Source organism: Polypterus senegalus, chromosome 18 (genome assembly GCF_016835505.1).
Source record: "Polypterus senegalus isolate Bchr_013 chromosome 18, ASM1683550v1, whole genome shotgun sequence".
NCBI classification, from domain to species: domain Eukaryota; kingdom Metazoa; phylum Chordata; class Cladistia; order Polypteriformes; family Polypteridae; genus Polypterus; species Polypterus senegalus.
Genome location: NC_053171.1, coordinates 67,199,627 through 67,221,639, shown reverse-complemented (window position 1 = coordinate 67,221,639; position 22,013 = coordinate 67,199,627). Strand labels below are relative to the sequence as shown.

Genomic DNA, 22,013 nt, shown 5'->3' with positions numbered 1-22,013 from the left:
TAAACCATGCGACATCAACCAGATAAACGTCTCTTTTGTTTCCATTCTTTGTCGCTCAGTGCATTGCACTTCTGGCTGGGCATTCACTGGCACCCAACTCTCTTTTGATTTTGTTTGGGTGAGTCACAGACAAGATGATGGGGATGTCAGGCTACACAATGCCCCAGAGCCATTAAGATTATGAAAATGATGGCAACAACCGCAGATCACTGGAAAAGTTGCATAATGTGACAGGGCCCTAAAAGGAACTGGGACCACCACCTCCAAAACCCCCAAAGAAAACCTGTAATCTGCAACAGGGACTAAGCTACATCTGGTGGCTCCTTAGCTGGTTGCCACCACAAACCTCCCACTGTGTAGAAAACTGAGTAACCTCCTTGGAGTGAATTAACCCTGAGCATCTCTCAGACTCGGAATTCCATGTAAAAACAGTTAATCCTGAATAAATGTTGGGACAGTATTGTGTTGACATTCTATGGATAAATAACGTACAGTATCTCTCAAAAGTGAGTACACCCCTTACATTTTTTTAAGTGTTTTATTATATCTTTTCATGGGACAATACTGAAGATATGACACTTTGATACAATGTAATGTAGTCCATGTACAGCTTGTATAACGGCATAAATTTGCTGTCCCCTCAAAATAACTCGACACACAGCCATTAATGTCTAAACCACTGGCAACAAAAATGAGTACACCCCTAAGTGAAAAATGTCCAAATTGTGCCCAGTTTCAATATTTTTTGTGGCCAACATTATTTTCCAGCACTGCCTTAACTTTCTTGGGTATGGAGTTCACACGGGTTTCACAGGTTGCCACTGGAATCCTCTTCCTCTCCTCCATGACAACATCACAGAGCTGGTGGATGTTAGAGACCTTGCGCTCCTCCAACTTCCATTTGAGGATGTCCCACAGATAGGGTTTAAGTCTGGAGAAATGGTTGGACAGTCCAGCATCTTTACCCTCAGTTGCTTTAGCAAGGCATTGGTCGTCTTGGAGGTGTGTTTGGGGTCGTTAGCATGTTAGGATACTGCCCTCTGGCCCAGTTTCCGAAGGGAAGGGATCATGCTCTGCTTCAGTATGTCACAGTATATGTTGGCATTCATTGTTCCCTCAATGAACTGTAGCTCCCCAGTGCAGCCCCCAAACCATGATACCACTATTCTTGATTGCAGGCAACACACACTTGCCTTTGTACACCTCACCTGGTTGACGCCACACACGCTTGACACCATCTGAACCAAAGTTTATCTTGGTCTCATCAGACTACAGGACATGGTTCCAGTAGTCCATGTCTTTAGTCTGCTTGTCTTCAGCAAACTGCTGGATTTGTTGTGCATCATTTTTAGAAGAGGCTTCCTTCTGGGACAGCAACCTTGCAGACCAATTTGATGCAGTGTGCGACGGTCGTATGGTCAGCACTGACAGGCTGAACCCCCATCCCTTCAACCTCTGCAGCAAAGCTGGTAGCACTCATATGTCTATTTTCAAAAGACAACCTCTGGGTATGGCGCTGAGCATGTGCACTCAACTTCTTTGGTCGACCATGGCGAGGCTTGTTCTGAGTGGAACCTGTCCTGTTAAATCGTTGTATGGTCTTGGCCACCATGCTGCAACTCAGTTTCAGGGTGTTGGTAATCTTCTTATAGCCTCAGCCATCTTTATGTAGAACAACAATTCTTTTTTTCAGATCCTCGGAGAGTTCTTTGCCATGAGGTGCCATGTTCAACTTCCAGTGACCAGTATGAGAGTGTGAGAGAGAGATAACAGCAAATTTAACACACCAGCTCCCCATTCACACCCAAGACCTTGTAACACAAGGTCACATGACACCGGGGAGGGAAAATGGCTAATTGGGCGCAATTTGGACATTTTTCACTTAGGGGTGTACTCACTTTTGTTGGCAGCGGTTTAGACATTAATGGCTGTGTGTTGAGTTATTTTGAGGGGACAGCAAATTTATTTATTTGATTTACATTGTATCAAAGTGTCACACTGTCAGTGTTGTCCCATGAAAAGATATAATAAGATATTTAGAAAAATGTGAGGGGTGTACCCATTTTTGTCATATACTGTATAAACCTGAATTTTTCTACACATTCTGCTACTTCTCAAAATTCACGAGTGGGATGAAGCCTTCAACCAAAACGCACAATCATATGAAAATGAACAGCTGTATGACCGAACCATCACAGCATGCCTGGTGGGGCACAAAAGGCAAAATGATTGCAATCAAGTGAAAAGATAAAAAAGGCGTTCAGCCCTCCCATGCACTGTTCACGATGTAGCAACTGTCAGTGTTTGTGTTGAGGGGGAAATGTGGAAATCACTAAGCTTGGCACTGTGGCAGCCTACACTAACACAACGGGCATGCTGATCGTGCACATCAGGCACCGACATTCTACCCTCTCATGCACAAGTAACAGAAAAAATCACAAAAGTAGGCAGAAAGACCACACGTCTCCTGTCCCAACTGTGACGTCAGGCTGGTGACTGTTTCAAAATACGTCACATGAAGGCCGTGCATTAAATATGTAGCAGTACAGCCATGGACACTCGACACACCTCCTCTGCTGTATTTTGGTAGTTACATATTTTTGTTGTACATAACTGCATTTTGTTTTGATGAAAAATATTTAATGTTTTTTGGCTCATCATCCTGGACTGTGAGCAACATAATGCTAAGGATGTTAGTGGATGGAATTTTGAAAGTGTTACACTTTGCAATTTATTAGTCTTGTACTACTAGTGTTCATTGCTTCTCATCATTCTTTTTCTGTTGAGGTCCAGTAAAATTAAGGCCAACCTGAACAATAATGAAGAAAGTGACTGGAACTAAAATCTGCATCCACTGTAGCCCTACAGAACCTGAATTTGACACCCCTGCCTCACAAGTTCACATATATTTCCTGACAAAGACTTTCAGTAAGTCAATCATATTGATCAATAAATTAATGAAAGAGTGAAACCTTTTTGTGTTATATTGTGTTCTCAATCTTTTTTTTATGACTAAGAAGAAAATCTTAGGCAGCATGGTGGCTCTGTGGCTAGGGACCTGCGGCGTCAATCAGTCCGAATCCAGTAAACACCAGAAATGACTCAACTCTGCTGGGCCCTTCAGCAAGGCCCTTAACCTGCAATTACTTTGTCCTGGGTATGACAATAACCTGCATCTAGGCCGGCAAGCAGATCCTCCAACTTGCAAGGGAAAATTGTGGGTGTTGGTGGCAGGATTGGCAATCCAACTACTGTTAAAAAAAAATAAAAAATCTGACATGTGGTTCGTCATGTGGTGGGCTGCGACAATGTGCTGTATATCAGTGCACGCTCCCAACTTCCTCCTCCTAAGAAGACAATGTGATCACATTTTAGATAAAATTTAAGCAAAAATTCAATGAATTCTAAAATCTTACATACTTTGATGCTTAGTAAAGTACAATTGAAATCTAATGAATAAAGACCTGCGGTGGGTTGGCACCCTGCCTTGTGCCCTGTGTTGGCTGGGATTGGCTCCAGCAGACCCCCGTGACCCTGTATTCGGATTCAGCGGGTTAGAAAATGGATGGATGGATGGATGGATGAATAAAGACAGCATGAATAGTGCTGCCCTTCAATCAGTGACCCTAATGGCATACGAGGTGTGATCCAAAAGTTCCCAGAATGCATTTATTCTGCAGCCAGAAGAGTTTGGTTATATCAATAGCCGCTAGTTAGCAGTTCAAGTTGTCCTTGAGAGCTTTTATCACGCGTTATAACGCCAGCGCAGTTATTTTTCATGTCGCAGTTCTCGTTTAAACTACAGTTGTGTCTGTGAAGGGTTGTTCGTGAAAATGAGTGATTTAAAAGACCCAAAAAAGCTCGACAAGTTCACAGCAACACCAAGTCAATGCTCATTTGCTTCTTTGATGTGAAAGGTGTCATCCACAAGGAATTTGTGCCACAAGGACAGACGGTGAATGGAGCATTCTACAGGGATGTTGTAAGGCGTTCACGAATTCGCCGAACATGTCCTCAGATGTGGGCTGACAAGTCATTTCTTTTGCATCACGACAACGCACCAGCTCACACATCACTACTGTGCGCAAATTTTTGCCTTCTACAAAGTTTACCGCCATTCCCCACCCTCCGTGCTCCCCTAATTTAGCGCCGTCTGATTTTTTTTTTTTAATTTCCTAAGATGAAGATGAGGCTCAAGGGATGCAATTTGGGACGGTGGAGGAGATCCAAACGGTAACAACCGTCTTGAACACACTGACAAAAAACGACTTCCAGAGGTGCTTCGAAAGGTTGAAATCTCGCTGGGATTGGTGCATCGACTCAGCAGGTGACTATTTTGAAGGAACTGTTCACCATTAATGGTTATTTGGTGTGTATGCTTTTAAATAAATGCACTCTGGGAACTTTTGGATCGCTCTTCATATGTTCATAAAGTACTGCTCTTTGTTAAGCACAACGCACATGTCCAGAAAACACTAAGCACTTTCACCTAAGTTCTCAAACTGCCTTTCGCTCTTTTAATGAATGCGATGACTCTCCGAGCCCCCCTACCCCAAACAATGGGCTTACCTCCTCCTCATCCAGTATAACGGGAAGTGCCCTGCCAAAATAAATAAAGATTAGATGGTGTTAGCAATTCATAAGCATCCAAAATACTGGAAAAACTACAGCTGCAGGTTTTTAACCAATCACAAAGTTAAATATTCAGAATATAAACATGGGTTTTCAAGTTCATTCTTGGGCCACCCCGTGGCTGCAGGTTTTCATCCCAAGCAATTTCACTATCAGTGAGTCATTTCTACCTTTAAAAAATGTTGCTGCGTTTTTTCGTTTCTTATTCTGAGTTCATAAAAGTGCAGAGGTGTGACCATTAAGAATGTGTTTGCCACGGTTTTAAATGCTTAGTGCAGTTTTGCAGTTTTTCTTTTAAATTCCCATTTTTCTGTGGAGTTTGCTTTCTTAATTGTATACAAATTCTGACAATTAATAAGCAGCACATTGGACTTGGGTGCCGACTGCACTGAATGCTAAATGGCAGTGGCTGGCTTCTTTAGTGAAATTCATGTCTGTGCTCTTTAACAAACAACGGCTTAATTAACCAGAGTATTAATAAAGCACAAAATACAAAACAGCAAGAAAAAAATCTCTTATCCCGTTCTAAGACACAGAAATCCCCGCATTTAACATAATTAGTTTGTCTTTTCTTAAGTAACACAAGAAAACAAAAAATGGGAAATGACAGCTTGCTCCATTACTCCATTTATGGCGGAATCCAATTAAAAGAACTGGTGGGTGGGCATGAAAAGCTGCAGCTACAAGGGAAACGACTTTGAAAACCCCCAACATAAAAGACCCCAAGACCCAAAGAAGGAATAGAAGGCAATACAATTACTAGACAACCATATGATGACATTGTAAATGACCAAAGCAAAAATAACACAGTTCTCAAAGCAGGTTCAAGGTCTGGCAAGACTAAGGAGGTAACAGGAGCCCCCCTGGCACGTGCAGATGTGGGGTTCAATCATTATAACTGATTCAGTTTGTGATTTAACTTTCCATTTTTGAACTTGGCTAATCCTGTTTATGGTTGTTGGGTAGACTTGCACATTGGACACAAGAAAAGAAAAGAACAGGAGACAGTCACTCATATGGGCGAGAGTTTAAAGTTGCTCACAAACATGTCTTTTGGGAGGACACGTAAAAAATACCAAGAGAAAACAAAACACACACATACTCGGCAGTGACACTAAACACTAGACATTAAATTTAGTGGCAGTGCTAACCATTACTGTATCACGGCAACTTTGTCAATACTCTCACATAAAAAGAATAATATAAACAAGCAAAACATAATTCTGTATTTGTAAAAAAAACTGTACTGTGTTCTGTATTTGCAACAGTTTACTCACTATGGTGATGTGCCCGATTTTATATAGTTGAGCCCAGTAGTGTGTAAAAAGCATGAAAGAAGAAGAATGCGTAGCTGTTATTCTGATACAACAGCAGATCTGATAGACAGATAAAGCACTATAAGATAGACAGTGATACAGAAAGACAGATATAATTTCATCTATCAGTCAAATAATTCTCATCTCATGGCGGCGCGGACACACGCAGCGTCTCGGTGGCTCTCGGTTTTTGGCTTTTTTTTATTTCTAATTAAGTTTTTACTGTTAGTTAAATCACTCGAAGCGTTAATCCAGTATGGAAGGGCTGATTTAATTAATATAGGGAAGCGGTTTGAGCTCCACGCATCCCACCGGCTGGACTTTATTCCACCAGAGGTACAGTGGACTACTGAGGCTTTCACCATCCCCACTCTGTGGCTTAGAGGGCAGAGGAGACACCATAAACAAAAGTGGGACAGAAGGAGCGACCTACATGGTAGGCTACATGCTAACCCATATACACCGGCTCTTCCCAGTCTCTTCCTCACTAATACCAGGTCTCTCGCCAATAAGATGGACAAGACTCAGCCGAGGATTGCCTCACATAGGGTGGACAGCTATGTGGCAATTATTACCGAGACCTGGCTGGATAATAGCATCCCAGACACCATGGTGGAACTGGAGGGGTGCGCTCTGTTCCGGGCAGACAGGACTGCAGCTTCCTCTAAGAGTAAAGGTGAAGGGCTGGTGCTGTACATTAATAAATCCTGGTGTACTGCTGCAAACATTATTGGAACATACTGCTCCCCGACTTGGAATATCTGGCAGTGAAATGTAGACCATTCAAGATGGTAAATGGTAAATGGCCTGTATTTGATATAGCGCCTAACTAGAGTTCAAGAACCCCCCTAGGCGCTTTACAACACAACAGTCATTCACCCATTCACACACACATTCATACGCTGGTGATGATAAGCTACTATGTAGCCACAGCTGCCCTGGGGCACACTGACAGAAGTGAGGCTGCCGAACACTGGCGCCACCAATCCTTCCGACCACCACCAGCAGGCAAGGTAGGTTAAGTGTCTTGCCCAAGGACACAACAGCTGCACTCTCATGCCGGAAGCCAGGATCGAACCTGCGACCCTCCGATTGCTGGACAACCCGCTCTACCGACTGAGCTACTGATGGTGAGAAAATTCTTCTCCACCCTGAGAGTGGCTGTTTATATCCCACCGGGAGCTAATGCTAAATTAGCATTGGAAGAGCTGTACAGCCTTGATTAGCAAACAAATGAATGCCAATCCAGTTTTGGCTGTGATTGTGGCTGGTGACTTTAGTCTTGTAGCATTAAAAGCAGTGCTTCCCAAATTTCGAGGATTCATAAACTTCTGGATCAAGTTTACTGCAACATCCCAGGAGTATACAAGGCAGTAGAAGCCCCACATCTGGGCATGTCTGACTACATCGCTGTGGAGCTGATCCCAGCCTATACACCCATGATCTACAAGATGAAACCGATTATCAGAACAGTACAGGTATGGACTGAGGAGTCATCTTCAGCATTACAGTACTGTTTTGAGCATACTGACTGGGAAGTGTTCAAAGAAGGCTCAGATCGAGAGGGATATACATCATCTGTCCTATCCTATCTGCACTTCTGTACTGATGCTGTCTTGCCCAAGAAGACCATTAGGGTGTTTCCAAATCAGAAACTGTGGCTGGACAGTAAGCTGAGGTCCCTGCTTAAAGCCTGGGACGCTGCATATAGATCAGGCGACAGGCTGGCATATAGCAAAGCCCGAAAAGAACTAAAAAAAGGAATAAACCTGGGAAAATACAGATACAAACAGCTTATCAAGGAGTATTTTGATAACAACGACCCACGGAACAATGTGGAGAGGTTTAAAGACCAGAATGGATAAGCGCAGTGATCAGCAGGTCAGCTATGATCCTAGTCTCCCTGACACCTTGAACAGTTTCTTTGCACGCTTTGATGCATCTAGCAGCAGGGAGACTGTATATCTCCTTTGGCTGGAGGTGCAGCATCAGCCTATAGTCCTGCAACTACACCAAGTGAGGTCCACCCCAAGGAGGATTAACATCAACAAAGCTGCAGGACCAGATAAGGTGTCACTGGTAAGACAGTGAAAATATGTGCTGATCAATTGGCAGGAGTCTTTCTGGACATTTTCAACCTTTTTCTACAACGTGCAATGGTCCCTGTCTGCCTCAAATGCTCCACTATTGTGCCAGTACCTAAAAAATCAGCAGCCACCTGCCTTAATGACTACTGCCCTGTGGGTCTGACCCTAGTAATAATGAAGTGCTTCGAGAGAATCCTCCTAAAGTACATCAAGGATGCCATCCCTGCTGGATTTGACAACCATCAGTTCGCCTACAGATCTACATAGGATGCCATCTCAACAGCACTTCACACAGCCCTGACTCATCTGCAGTGCCCTAACACTTATGTTAGGATGCCATTCGTCGATTTTGGTTCAGTGTTTAACAGCGTAATCCCAGACAAGCTGGTACAAAAGCTTCATAATTTGGGTCTGCCCACATCGTTGTGTCTCTGGATTAGGGACTTTCTCACCAACAGGCCTCAGGTGGTTAGAATTGAAAATCGTGCATCATCCACACTGGTTCTGAATACAGGCATGCCACAGGGTTGTATGCTTAGCCCAGCAATGTTCACGTTATTTATGCATGATTGCTCTGCCATCAATGCCACAAATATGGTTGTCAAGTCTGTGGATGATACAACTGTGGTGGGTCTCATATCAGACAATGATGAGACTCACTACAGAAAGGAGATACAGCACCTAGCACTATGGTGCTCAGCCAACAACCTCATCTTGAACACCAGCAACACCAAACAGGTCATTGTGAACTATAGGAGGTCCAGAAGAACAGAACATGCTCCTATATTCATACATGAGGAGGCTGTAATGTGTGTGGACAATATCAAGTTATTGGGTATCCACATCACATCGGATCTGACCTGGTCTTTGAATACATCGCACCTGGTAAAGAAGGCCCAACAATGACTCTTCTTTCTCAGGAAGATTAGACGTGCTGGATTCTCCTCTCAGCTGCTCACAAATGTCTACAGATCCGCTATAGAAATCATTCTCTATCACAGTATGACAGTGTGGTATGGCAGCTGCAGGACAGGAAGGACTTGGCACGGGTAGGGAGAACACCGCAGGGGATCGTGGGAAATCCTCTCCTAGACTTGGACTCTGTATATGCTGGAAGGGTGTAGAAGAGGGCCAAATGTATAGCTGCGAATCTCACCCATCCGGGAAATGGACTGTTTGTACCACTTCCTTCGGGAAAGCAACATAAGAAACATAAAAAGCGTAGCAGCAGACTGAAAGATAGCTTTTTCCCCAGAGCTGTGAAGTCCATCTGCCCCTGCTGATACACACACATAATATCTACATCTACCCCTAACCTGCCCCCCTGTAGACATGCACACACACACACACTCGTATTCCTCCCCTGCAGACCCACGCACACAGATCATTGGTCTCTGCAGGCGTATTACCTCAGGAAAAGTCTGGACTTAATGATGTCTTATTGCTGCTGTTCTTTATATTTATTATATTTATTTTATTATTTATAGTGCATTGTGTATTTTAAGTATTCTGCCTTGAAGCGAGTCCTACCAACAAAAATTTCGTTGTGTGTATGCATAATGACAATAAAGAATTCTATCTAAATAAACAAAGAAACTTTAGTTGTCAGATGGCACGGTGGCGCAGTGGTAGTGCTGCTGCCTCGCAGTTAGGAGACCCAGGTTCGCTTCTCGGGTCCTAACTGCGTGGAGTTTGCATGTTCTCTCCTTGTCTCCAGAGGTTTCTTCCGGGTGCTCCGGTTTCCTCTCACAGTACAAAGATATGCAGGTTAGGTGCATTGGCGATCCTAAATTGTCCCTAGTGTGTTCTCGGTGTGTGTGTGTGTCCTGCGTTGGGCTGGCGCTCTGCCCAGGTTTTGTTTCTGCCTTACGCTCTGTGCTGGCTGGGATTGGCTCCAGCAGGCCCCTGTGACCCTGTGTTGTGATTTAGCGGGTTGGAATACTGACTGACTGACTGACTTTAGTTGTCCAATGATAATTCTTGGCTTTTTACAGAAACTCAATTTATAATTAAATAAAATACACCCATAAAGATTGTATCAAAAAAATACCTACAAGAATTACTCAGAAGAAAGAAACCGTGTGACTTAGCTAATGATAAAAAGGGGCAGCCCCGTCACAGTCAGGCACTACACAGTCACACTGCTGTTGGTATAAAGGGGCCTCAGCCGTGTCACTTGACACACTTCTGCTGAAAGTCCTCAGTGTGTTACAAAGAGGACGTGCGGCATTGTTCATGACAGCCCCCACTTTTGTTTTCATTCTTCTTCTGTGCTAGTGTCCTCGCGGGGAAAATCTTCTATTTTTGAACTCCAGACTGTTAATATTAAATGTAAATAATTTTGCTCACATTAACCAGGATGAATTGAATTTACAGGACTTTAATTACTGGCATTGATTTTACCTTTTGTATCATACTAGTAATGTATGTATTTGTTCCAGTTGGTTTATTTTCCAATTAGTTTATGAACTGAGAATAGGAAATAATCACCAATGCCACAACCCCGGTTTTAATTAATTTAGATCCTGGGACTGGATGGACGTCATAGGGCTAGGAATTACAGAATTAGCTTAGAGCTTGAAAAAGGAAGGAGTGAGGAGGAACTTAAAAGAACAAACACTTTGATGAGAGTCCATCATCATCAGGACAAGACAGCAAATCAAATGTGTGCAGTGTCACATGTCCAGAAATCCCGAATGTGCATTTTAACATAAATATGTCTCGCCCAAGGGACCAAAACAAACAGAAAAAACAATGACAGAAGAACTGTGGTGGGCTGGCGCCCTGCCCTGGATTTGTTCCTGCCTGGAGCCTTGTGTTTGCTGGGATTGGCTCCAGCAGACCCCCGTGACCCTGTAGTTGGGATATAGCGGGTTGGCTAATGGATGAATGGATGACAGAAGAGTAACATAGGAAGCAATGTCAGCGAACATCTGATCTGGATGTAATCTATATAAATGTAATCTATGAATAATAAAGATCACTAAACCAAAAGTCGCCTAGGACTGATTTTCAGTAAGCTTTTCTAACTTTATATGCAGACTTTGCTATTTTCTTTTCTTTTATATTTTCTTCTATTTAGTATTGTTATACATTAATAAGTACCACGTTGCTTTTATATACTTTGTCTTTTATCTGGTGTGACTGAAATAATACGAGGTTACCAAGTGTGAATTAGATCATTGTTTTCTTGCCCACAGGGTTTATCAAAACTATTGAGATGCTCATCAATTAGAACAACTGCAGTAAAAGCAAGACATGGTTCGGTTAGAAAATGGCAAATCACCAAATGTGTTGGGCTTTTATGTGTGTTTCAATGATACCAGCATGTTTGTTAGGGCTGGTGATTGCGAGTTGCTATACAGTGAACTTTATGAAGAATAATATGTAGTGACTGGCAATTGGTACCACTCAAGTCTATGTCTGGATAGGATCGTTATGTGTATGTGTGTGTTTATCTTCAAGAACAAGACTAGATGAACCCATTTAGCCTTGCTGGTAAGTCTTACAAACATCAACATAATACAGCTGCCACCTCCAGTAGGTTGAGAGTACATCCTGTAATATGGTGGGCCTCTTCTGAAGTTGCCGTTAATGGCCCAGCTCAGCACAACAAAGAACACTGCAATGGCCATCACAGAGTTGTAGAAGATATGACAAATGTCAATATCCATACTAAAGGTGCACAATATCCCAAGGGAAAAAAACCAAACAAAAAAACAAAACGCTCTGAACTTTCCTCTATAGCTCCTCTGTGTTATAAGACTAGTCTAACCTTTTATTGATGTGGACATCCACCCCCTGAATTACAGTACATTGCCTCAGATTCATATTCTCAGTTTGTCACAATAAGCAGGGTGCACAATCCTTTACATAAAAATCTGAAGAAGAAAAACACTAAGACAATATTATTTACTAAACAATGTTTTGCTATTCTGTTTTTTTGTTACTTACACATCTGCCACAGACGTTGGGATATTCTCTTCTACCCACTTCAGATCTTCATCCTATTTGAAAGAAAGGCTAAAATGTTTCACCATTACAACAACATGTACCCTTGCATTCCATCCTCAACAATTTATTAATGAACAGATATTGCTGGTTTCCATTTATGTTACTTTATTTTCTGTGTCTTTAATTGGCCTTGCATTTTACCCGAGAACTTTGCAGAGTGCTGTGACATCTTAAGCTTTTCCTTCATATTATTTTATTTTTTTCTTTACATCAGCTACCATCACATTTTGTTTTATAGCACATACAGTTGTGCTTCAAAGTTTGTGAACCCTTTAGAATTTTCTATATTTCTGCATAAATATAACCTAAAACATCATCAGATTTTCACTCAAGTCCTAAAAGTAGATAAAGAGAAACCAGTTAAACAAATGAGACAAAAATATTATACGTGGTCATTTATTTATTGAGGAAAATTATCGAATATTACATATTTGTGAGTGGCAAAAGTATGCAAACCTCTAGGATTAGCAGTTAGTTTGAAGGTGAAATTCGAGTCGGGTGTTTTCAATCAATGGGATGACAATCAGGTGTGAGTGGACACCCTGTGTTATTTAAAGAACAGGGATCTATCAAAGTCTGCTCTTCACAACACATGTTTGTGGAAGTGTATCATGGCACGAACAAAGGAGATTTCTGAGGACCTCAGAAAAACATTTTTTGATGTTCATCAGGCTGGAAAAGGTTACAAAACCATCTCTAAAGAGTTTGGACTCCACCAATCTACAGTCAGACAGATTGTGTACAAATGGAGGAAATTCAAGACCATTGTTACCCTCCCCAGGAGTGGTCGACCAACAAAGATCACTCCAAGAGCAAGGCGTGTAATGGTCGGCAAGGTCACAAAGGACCCCAGGGCAACTTCTAAGCAACTGAAGGCCTCTCTCACATTGGCTAATGTTCAAGTTCATGAGTCCACCATCAGGAGAACACTGAACAACAATGGTGTGCATGGCAGGGATGCAAGGAGAAAGCCACTGCTCTCCAAAAAAAAAACATTGTTGCTCGTCTGCAGTTTGCTAAAGATCACATGGACAAACCAGAAGGCTATTGAAAGAATGTTTTGTGGACGGATGAGACCAAAATAGAACTTGTTGGTTTAAATGAAAAGCGTTATGTTTGGAGAAAGGAAAACACTGCATTCCAGCATAAGAACCTTATCCCACCTGTGAAACATGGTGGTGGTGGTAGTATCATGATTTGGGCCGGTTTTGCTGCATCTGGGCCAGGACGGCTTGCCTTCATTGATAGAACAATGAATTCTGAATTATGGCAGAGAATTCTAAAGGAAAATGTCAGGACATCTGTCCATGAACTGAATATCAAGAGAAGGTGGGTCATGCAGCAAGACAACGACCCTAAGCACACAAGTCGTTCTACCAAAGAATGGTTAAAGAAGAATAAAGTTAATGTTTTGGAATGGCCAACTCAAAGTCCTGACCTTAATCCAATCAAAATGTTGTGGAAGGACCTGAAGCGAGCAGTTAATGTGAGGAAACCCACCAGCATCCCAGAGTTGAAGCTGTTCTGTATGGAGGAATGGGCTGAAATTCCTCCAAGCCGGTGTGCAGGAATGATCAGAAGTTACTGGAAACGTTTAGTTGCAGTTATTGCTGCAAAGGGGGGTCACACCAGATACTGAAAGCAAAGGTTCACATACTTTTCACACTCACAAATATGAACCGTGAATCCGGAATCTATTCACAGCGCATCACTTTTTACACATTTTGTTATGTTACAGCCTTATTCCACAATGGATTAAATTCATTTCTGCACACAACACCCCATAATGACAACATGAAAAAAGTTTACTTGAGGTTTTTGCAAATTTATTAAAAATAAAAAAACTGAGAAATCACATGTACATAAGTATTCACAGCCTTTGCTCAATACTTTGTTGATGCACCTTTGGCAGCAATTACAGCCTCAAGTCTTTTTGAATATGATGCCACAAGCTTGGCACACCTATCCTTGGCCAGTTTGGCCCATTCCTCTTTCCAGCACCTGTCAAGCTCCATCAGGTTGGATGAGAAGTGTCGGTGCAAAGGCCATTTTAAGATCTCACCAGAGATGTTCAATCAGATACAAGTCTGGGCTCTAGATGGGCCACTCAAGGACATTCACAGAGTTGTCCTGAAGCCACTCCTTTGATATCTTGGCTGTGTGCTTAGGGTTGTTGACCTGCTGAAAGATGAACCGTTGCCCCAGTCTGAGGTCAAGAGCGCTCTGAAGCAGGTTTTCATCCAGGATGTCTCTGTACATTGCTGCACTCATCTTTCCCTTTATCCTGACTAGTCTCCCAGTTCCTGCCGCTGAAAAACATCTCCACAGCATGATGCTGCCACCACCATGCTTCACTGTAGGGATGGTATTGGCCTGGTGATGAGCGGTGCCTGGTTTCCTCCAAACGTGACGCCTGGCATTCACAACAAAGAGTTCAATCTTTGTCTCATCAGACCAGAGAATTTTGTTTCTCATGGTCTGAGAGTCCTTCAGGTGCCTTTTGGCAAACTCCAGGCGGGCTGCCATGTGCCTTTTACTAAGGAATGGCTTCTGTCTGGCCATTCTACCATACAGGCCTGATTGGTGGATTGCTGCAGAGATGGTTGTCCTTCTGGAAGGTTCTCCTCTCTCCACAGAGGACCTCTGGAGCTCTGACAGAGTGACCATCGGGTTCTTGGTCACCTCCCTGACTAAGGCCCTTCTCCCCCGATTGCTCAGTTTAGATGGCCGGCCAGCTCTAGGAAGAGTCCTCGTGGTTTTGAACTTCTTCCACTTAGGGATGATGGAGGCCACTGTGCTCATTAGGACCTTCAAAGCAACAGAAATGTTTCTGTAACCTTCCCCAGATTTGTGCCTCGAGACAATCCTGTCTCGGAGGTCTACAGACAATTCCTTTGACTTCATGCTTGGTTTGTGCTCTGACATGAACTGTCAACTATGGGACCTTATATAGACAGGCGTGTGCCTTTCCAAATCATGTCCAAACAACTGAATTTACCACAGGTGGACTCCAATTAAGCTGCAGAAACATCTCAAGGATGATCAGGGAAAACAGGATGCACCTGAGCTCAATTTGGAGCTTCATGGCAAAGGCTGTGAATACTTATGTACATGTGATTTCTCAGTTTTTTTTATTTTTAATAAATTTGCAAAAATCTCAAGTAAACTTTTTTCACGTTGTCATTATGGGGTGTTGTGTGTGAATTCTGAGGAAGAAAATGAATTTAATCCATTTTGGAATAAGGCTGTAACATAAAAAATGAGGAAAAAGTGATGCGCTGCGAATACTTTCCGGATGCACTGTAATATTCGATCATTTTCCTTAATAAATAAATGACAAAGTATAATATTTTTTGTCTCATTTGTTTAACTGGTTTCTCTTTGTCTACTTTTAGCACTTGAGTGAAAATCTGATGATGTTTTAGGTCATATTTATGCAGAAATATAGAAAATAGAAAGGGTTCACAAACTTTCAAGCACAACTGTATTAAGAAAAGTACTTTGATAACATTACATTTGTTCATCTCCTGTTTCACAGCTAGGACTGTGCTAAACCACTGTGGTACAGTAATCCAAACTAGACTTTCACATTCACTTGAATGAACACAATCAAGTATTGACTAAATGTCAGAAGATTCCTGCAATAATTACATATATCATAGACCTACAATGACCAAATGATCAACAATGAAGACAGTATTATTTATATTTGGTTTTTCAGTACACTGTGTGTCTAAATAAAAATGTCTGCTTCTTTAGTTTCTGTTTCTGCTGGGATCTTCTCTCATAAAGCATTCAGGGACTATCTGCACTTTTTGAATTATGGGCTGCATTTTCTTGAAATGCAGCAGAGATCTGTTGTGTAATCCAGAGATCTGAAAAGCTTGTAGATAATTCCAGTTCTAGCTAAAAATCCTGAGACATACACACCTGCATTTAGAAGGGATTTCCATTGACTAATTCCTCACTGTACATTCTCATATTAAGATGCAGTACTAACCTCCTTGTTTGCCGTTTTTGGGTTACCGTTTGCTTCATTTTTCACTCCTCTCATTTTCATTCCTTCTAAATGAAGAAAAGTTATGTTCAATGTTAAAATGGTGAATTCAAATCCAGTCCCTTCCAGCTGTGCCACTAAGTCGCCCACACTTCTCCCACTATTATGAATTCAGTGTTCTAAAGAAGCCTGCTACTAGCATCCCAGGCACTACACAGCAGGGCATGGGTCTATTCAGGTTTATTACTCTGCAGAACTTAATCGCAAAACTAGAAAATACCCAAGGTAACATTCTTAAAAATGCTTAATCCAATTCAGGAGTACGGAACAATTCAATTTGTGCAAACATACAATTAGATCATGCAGTTCTAAATATTTTAAATATTAACACCTCAAGTAGTACAATACCACCTTTCGTTAGCCTCTCTCTTAATAAATGGGAACACACATATTTACCAAAGGCTTCATTTAGCATTGGCTCCTTAACATCACTATCGTCATCTTCATCATCTTCATCAATCAGTGGTGAGTAAGAGAATCTGTAGGGCACAGAAACAGTTTTTGATAGCCTGGAGAAAGCACAAGCACAATGAGATTCTGGGACAAGGCACAGAATCTTTAATTCTAACCACTTTTTCTGACACTTATCTTATTATATCATTATTATTGTGTAGTTTTGCACTATTCTTTTTTTAATATTTTATGTTCTGTTTTGCTACTGGTGCAAATGGATTTCTCTTTGGGATCAATGTGATACACCTAATTTAAGTCTGCCAACCCTTATAGACTTTCTCCACCAGTAAACTAGAAGGACCACACTTGCTGGAGCACTTTAAAACACTGCTGAAAACTCATTACTTTAAAATGGCTTTCTCATAGCTTCATCTTAGTTAAATTCTGATGCTCTGTATATTCAATTAATTATCATTATTAGTCATGGCGGCTCCAAAATCCATACTAACCCCTACTTTCTCTTCTGTTCTTCTTCCGGTTTTCTGTGGTGGTGATCTGCGCCACCACCACCTGATCAAAGCACCATGATATCCCTAAATTGATAGATTAAAGGCCAGAAGTCCACGTGACCGTCATCATCAAATTCTTCCATGAGAACTAACTGAGGTCATTTATGTTAGGTACAATGCCTAGAGGGGACTGGGTGGTCTTGTGGCCTGGAACCCCTGCAGATTTCATTTTTTTCTCCAGCCGTCTGGAGTTTGTTTTTTTTTCTGTCCTCCCTGGCCATCGGACCTTATTTTTAATCTATGTTAATTAGTGTTCCCTTATTTTAATTACCGTATTTATTTTGTCTTTTTTCTCTTTCTTCATCGTGTAAAGCACTTTGAGCTGCATTATTTATATGAAAATGTGATATATAAATAAATGTTGTTGTTGCTGCTTTGACAAAATATTATTTTGGCAAAAAGTGGTATCTTGGGTAAAGGAAATTTGGAAGGTGGTGTAGTCGGTGGTATACTGTATGGCCAAAAATTTGTGAAAACCTGACCATCACACCTATATCGGCTTGTAGGAGATGCCATTCCAAAACCATATGGAGTTGGCCTCCTATAACTACCTCTACTCTTCTCTTTTCACAAATTTCTGGAGTGTGTGTCTGTGGGAACTGTGCCCACTCCACCAAAAGAACATGTTAGGTCAGGTACAGATGTTGGACAAGAAGTTCTGGCTTGTAATCCGCACTAGCTTATCCATAAGGTGTTCGATAGGATCAATGTCAGGGCTTTGTGCAGGCCACTGGAATTCCTCCATGTCTTTATGAATCACAGAGGCACACTAATGCTGCCTTTCCCAAGCTGTTCCCATAATGCTGAAAGCTCACATTTGTCTAAAATGTCTTTGTGAGATGTAGCATTAACAGGAGCCTTCACTGGAACCAAGGGCACTAGCCCAAACCATGCCATTACCCCAAAGTATTCTCCTGGCGTCTGCCAAACCCAGATCTCTCCATCAGACTGCCAGATAGTGAAGTGTGATTCATCACTCCTGAGGACACATTTCAATTGCTCAGAGGCCAACGGCAGCCTGGCATCGTGCATAGTTAGCTTAGACTTGTGTGCTACTGCTTGGCCACGGAAGCAGCAGGAGCTATGGTGCAGTATGTGCTACGTGCTCGACAAACCCACTCAGTGAGTTTGCAGGGTCTCCCACTTTGAGGCTGAGCTGTTGTTGCTCCTCGACATTCCCACTTCACAAGAATAGTACCTGCAGTTGAGTGGGGCAGATGTACATAGCAGAAATTTCACACATTTGATTTGTGGCAAAGGTGGCATCCTATGACAGTGCCACTTTAAAGTAACTGAGCTCTTCAGAATGACCAAATGTTCATTAATGGAGATTGCATGGCTGTGTGGTTGAAATGCTAAACCTGTCAAGAATGGGTGCAGCCGAAATACCTGAACTTAATAATTTGGAGGGCTGCCCACATACTTGTGGCAATGTAGTTTATTTGTATAGATTTATTTATTAAGTAGTTCATTCAGATGATGTTAATTAACAAAACAAATACACTAAAAGAATAACCTCTATGAATAGCATTATGTTCAAGAATGAAGGGGAAAACCTGTGTTAAACATAAATTTCAAAGCAATTTTAGAAAGCATTTTTTCACATAGACAACCTTAGACACCTTGAGCAAGTAAGTACTACAGTTGAAAGTTGCACCTGAGAGACCTTGAAATCATGACTTAATCATGTTCTTCAAACACTGGATGAACAGGAAGTATTAGACTATACAGGGGCTGAAGGGCTTGTTCTCAAACTTTTCTTTCTGCTATTTTGTACGTATACACATTTATATTATATTATACTAGTGCTGGATCAGTACAAAAATTTAGACTTCAGTTTCGGTACCAGCTTTTGCACCTCAGTACTGGCACCAAAAGAGTTCCAAAGCGAGTATAACACATAATTCCAAAACCCCCCATCTTACTCCAGCCTCCCTGGTGCTCTATAAACTGCTTTTATTTTTGATAGCACGAATTGTGCAACCTTAGAAGCAATGGAGTTAAATTGGTGGTATTAAAAATGTGTTGAATTGGGGTTCCCCCATGAAGCCCCAATCACACTGAAGCAATAACAGGGTGTCCACATCAAGTCCTGATCAAGCCCCGATCAAGTCCCAATCATGTCCTTCCAATTTCTGACTGTGTCGGTGCAACCTTTGTCTTTAAGATCCCGATCACGCCAATGCAATAAGGGCAGGGGCCAGGGAAACTCCAAATGTGAAGACATAATAAACAACATGATGGAGTTTCAAATGAATGGAGAGGAGGGGGATTGACAGGAAAGCTGATGTTTACTTCTAGTACCAAAAATCCCAAGTTGCTGATTCTGTATCATTTTAAAATTTGTGTTTTCTTGTAATAGTATACCACACAACCATTTATTATACACACACACACACACACACACACACACACACACACTCACAAATACACACATACATATGTGCACACGTAATTTTTGTTTGGTTTATACAAGTACTGGGTGTGCAATCCATCTAAGACGGGTTGAAATCTAAGCAATCAACGTAGATCTCAGTGTTAATGTATACAGTGCACCATGCAATGCATATGCCTCTGTTATGTGCCATCTGGTATGGGATTGGTAAAAGCATTGTTAATGCTTGTTATGCACCATCTGTTGGAACGACAAGTACAATGCATTTTATTACTAAAAATGTTTGTGATGTACTGTACTATTTATTAGAATGACAAAGACACAGCAACTGGAAGGATGCATAGACACTTAGCCTTTTATTAAGGTGGATGCAGAACATTTAGATAAAAGTGCATAACCACAACAGTCAACCAGATGAGAGGTTGAATGAATCAAAAAGTGAATACTTTCCACTGTAATTAGAATGTACTCATTCACTTAAATCTAGACCTCCCCCCACCACTGTTATAATTAACTATTACGTTTGTTCATGCTGAATTAGAACTACATGTTCTCACAAGGGTCCAGCTTGCGCTTCTTTGGAAATAAATTGTATTTAAATGAAATCACTAGCGAGACAAATGGATTTATGTCATTATTTGTCATTAGATAAAGTGCTTTCCCATTTGTGTAATGATTCAGCAAAGGTTAAATGGTCATTAATCAGTTCATAATATTGTCAGCCTTCACTTCATAGTCATTTTTAGAACACCTGTATCACATCCCAATACACCCCAATAACATACTGGCCTTGGCATTTTTGGCACTACAGGAAGCCAATGTAGTGAACTGAACAGAGAAGTGATAGGTGCTCACCTCGTCTGACTGAATAACGGATGTGCCGCTGCACTATGAATCATGTGGTGACACATTTGAGTGCTCCTACCACGAGAAAGTTGCAATAGTCCAGATATGACAAGACCGAGGCCTGGACAAGAAGTTGTGCTACATATTCTGTGAGATACGCTCTGAGCTTACAGATATTGTATCGAGTGAATTCTACAAGACAGACAGACTGTCACAACATGGTCCCTGAAGGACAGCTGGTCATCAATCAACACACCAAGGTTGCTGGCGGGTGTTAGTGATAATGAACCACGCTGAACAGAGATGAAGTGCTGAATAGATGGAGAGCTAGGATAAGAAAAAAAGGTCCATCTTTGACAGGTTGTGCTGGAGATGGTGCTCCTTCATCCAGGCGGCAATATCAGTGGGACATGCAGAGATGCTAGCTGATACCATGTGGTCCTCTGGATTGAATAAAATATGCAGCTGCATATCAACAGCATATTATTGATATGAGAGTCCATGGGACTGGGTGATGAGGCCTAATGAGGTGATATAAAGGTAAAAGAGAAAAGGGTCCAGCACTGATTGTTAGGTACCCCTGTGCTGGCCTGCTGCTCCCTTGAAATATCTCTTTGCCAGGACACACAGTAGGATCTGCCCAAGAGGTAGGATTCAAACGACCTGAGGCCAGTCCTTGTGATTCTAAGGACAGCAGGGGTGGCAAAGTGAATGTGATGGTTGACCAGCAGAGGAGCAATCTAGAAGGATGAGGATAGACAACGTGTTGGTAGCTTTAGCTAGCCGCCATGTGTCAACAACAGTAAGTAGTGCCTTCTCAGTGGAGTGGCCCTTCTTGAATCCTCACTGAATAGTATCAAGCAGTCTGTTCTGTAGGAAGGAGGAAGGAAGTGAAAAATGCATCTTGTTCGTTGCTCTCATTGACTGGCAAGCAAAGATGGAATCTAATGTGTAAAAAATATATAAAAACAATAAGCATGCCTAATTTGATGAGGTTTTGCTGCAAATTTTATTTTGTATTGTTCTCCATTATTTCAACTGCTGGAGTTTATGATATAAATAATTGCTCTGATGTAATATGTATGTAAAATGGACACTCAAACAAAAAAGAGAAAAAGCAAAAACTCTCTAAAGTAAAACTTATTGTAAATGACCTACCTAGATTCATAAGTTTTCATATTTTGTTTGCTTTAATTCGATTGAAATATTACATTAATAACACACCCACACAGTGTAGAATTCTTACTTCTTTAAAAATGGACTGTAGGGAGCAAACTTTCTAGATACTCTGATATTGCACAAACTACAATTATACATAATATCACAGTTATTATATCATTTTAAAACTGCACAAACCTTTGCTTATTTGCAGACGGTCTGAAAAGTACCATAATAACAAGGAGAATAGTTGAGAAAAGAAGGCGCCAGAAAGCATCATCAACCCAGAGATCCCGCCAGCCCTGAAAACAGGTAAAGAGGATATTAGTTTTCATTTTCAAACAATCAATTTATTATAATGGAACCCTGATATGAATTTTTGGTTTAGGTAAATTAAATCACACTATTAAACAGCTAAGGGATGCTGCAATGGGGCAGTGAACAGTATTAAAAAAAATAAAGAGAACAATAGTGCAGGGACAAGACAATACAGTAATACTATTTATATAAATATTGTGATGGATGGTCGGGGCCTGGGAGAGCAGG

General features: G+C 41.5%; 1 protein-coding gene across 3 annotated transcripts in view; it reads right to left on the bottom strand.

Moving 5' to 3' along the window:
• The window catches only part of LOC120519113 (transmembrane protein 87A-like), a 117,439-nt gene that overhangs the window by 1,585 nt on the left and 93,841 nt on the right, over positions 1 to 22,013 (bottom strand). Inside the window, exons 15-19 of one of the 3 annotated variants that reach the window (XM_039742224.1) lie at positions 21,666 to 21,769; positions 16,503 to 16,585; positions 16,050 to 16,111; positions 11,990 to 12,042; positions 4,570 to 4,600 (exon numbers count right to left, since the gene is read on the bottom strand). In XM_039742224.1, the coding sequence (XP_039598158.1) occupies positions 4,570 to 4,600; positions 11,990 to 12,042; positions 16,050 to 16,111; positions 16,503 to 16,585; positions 21,666 to 21,769 (333 nt within the window). Of the gene's footprint in view, positions 1 to 4,569; positions 4,601 to 11,985; positions 12,043 to 16,049; positions 16,115 to 16,502; positions 16,586 to 21,665; positions 21,770 to 22,013 lie in introns of those variants that run through there. The other 2 variants (XM_039742223.1, XM_039742225.1) reach the window with 2 other exon arrangements.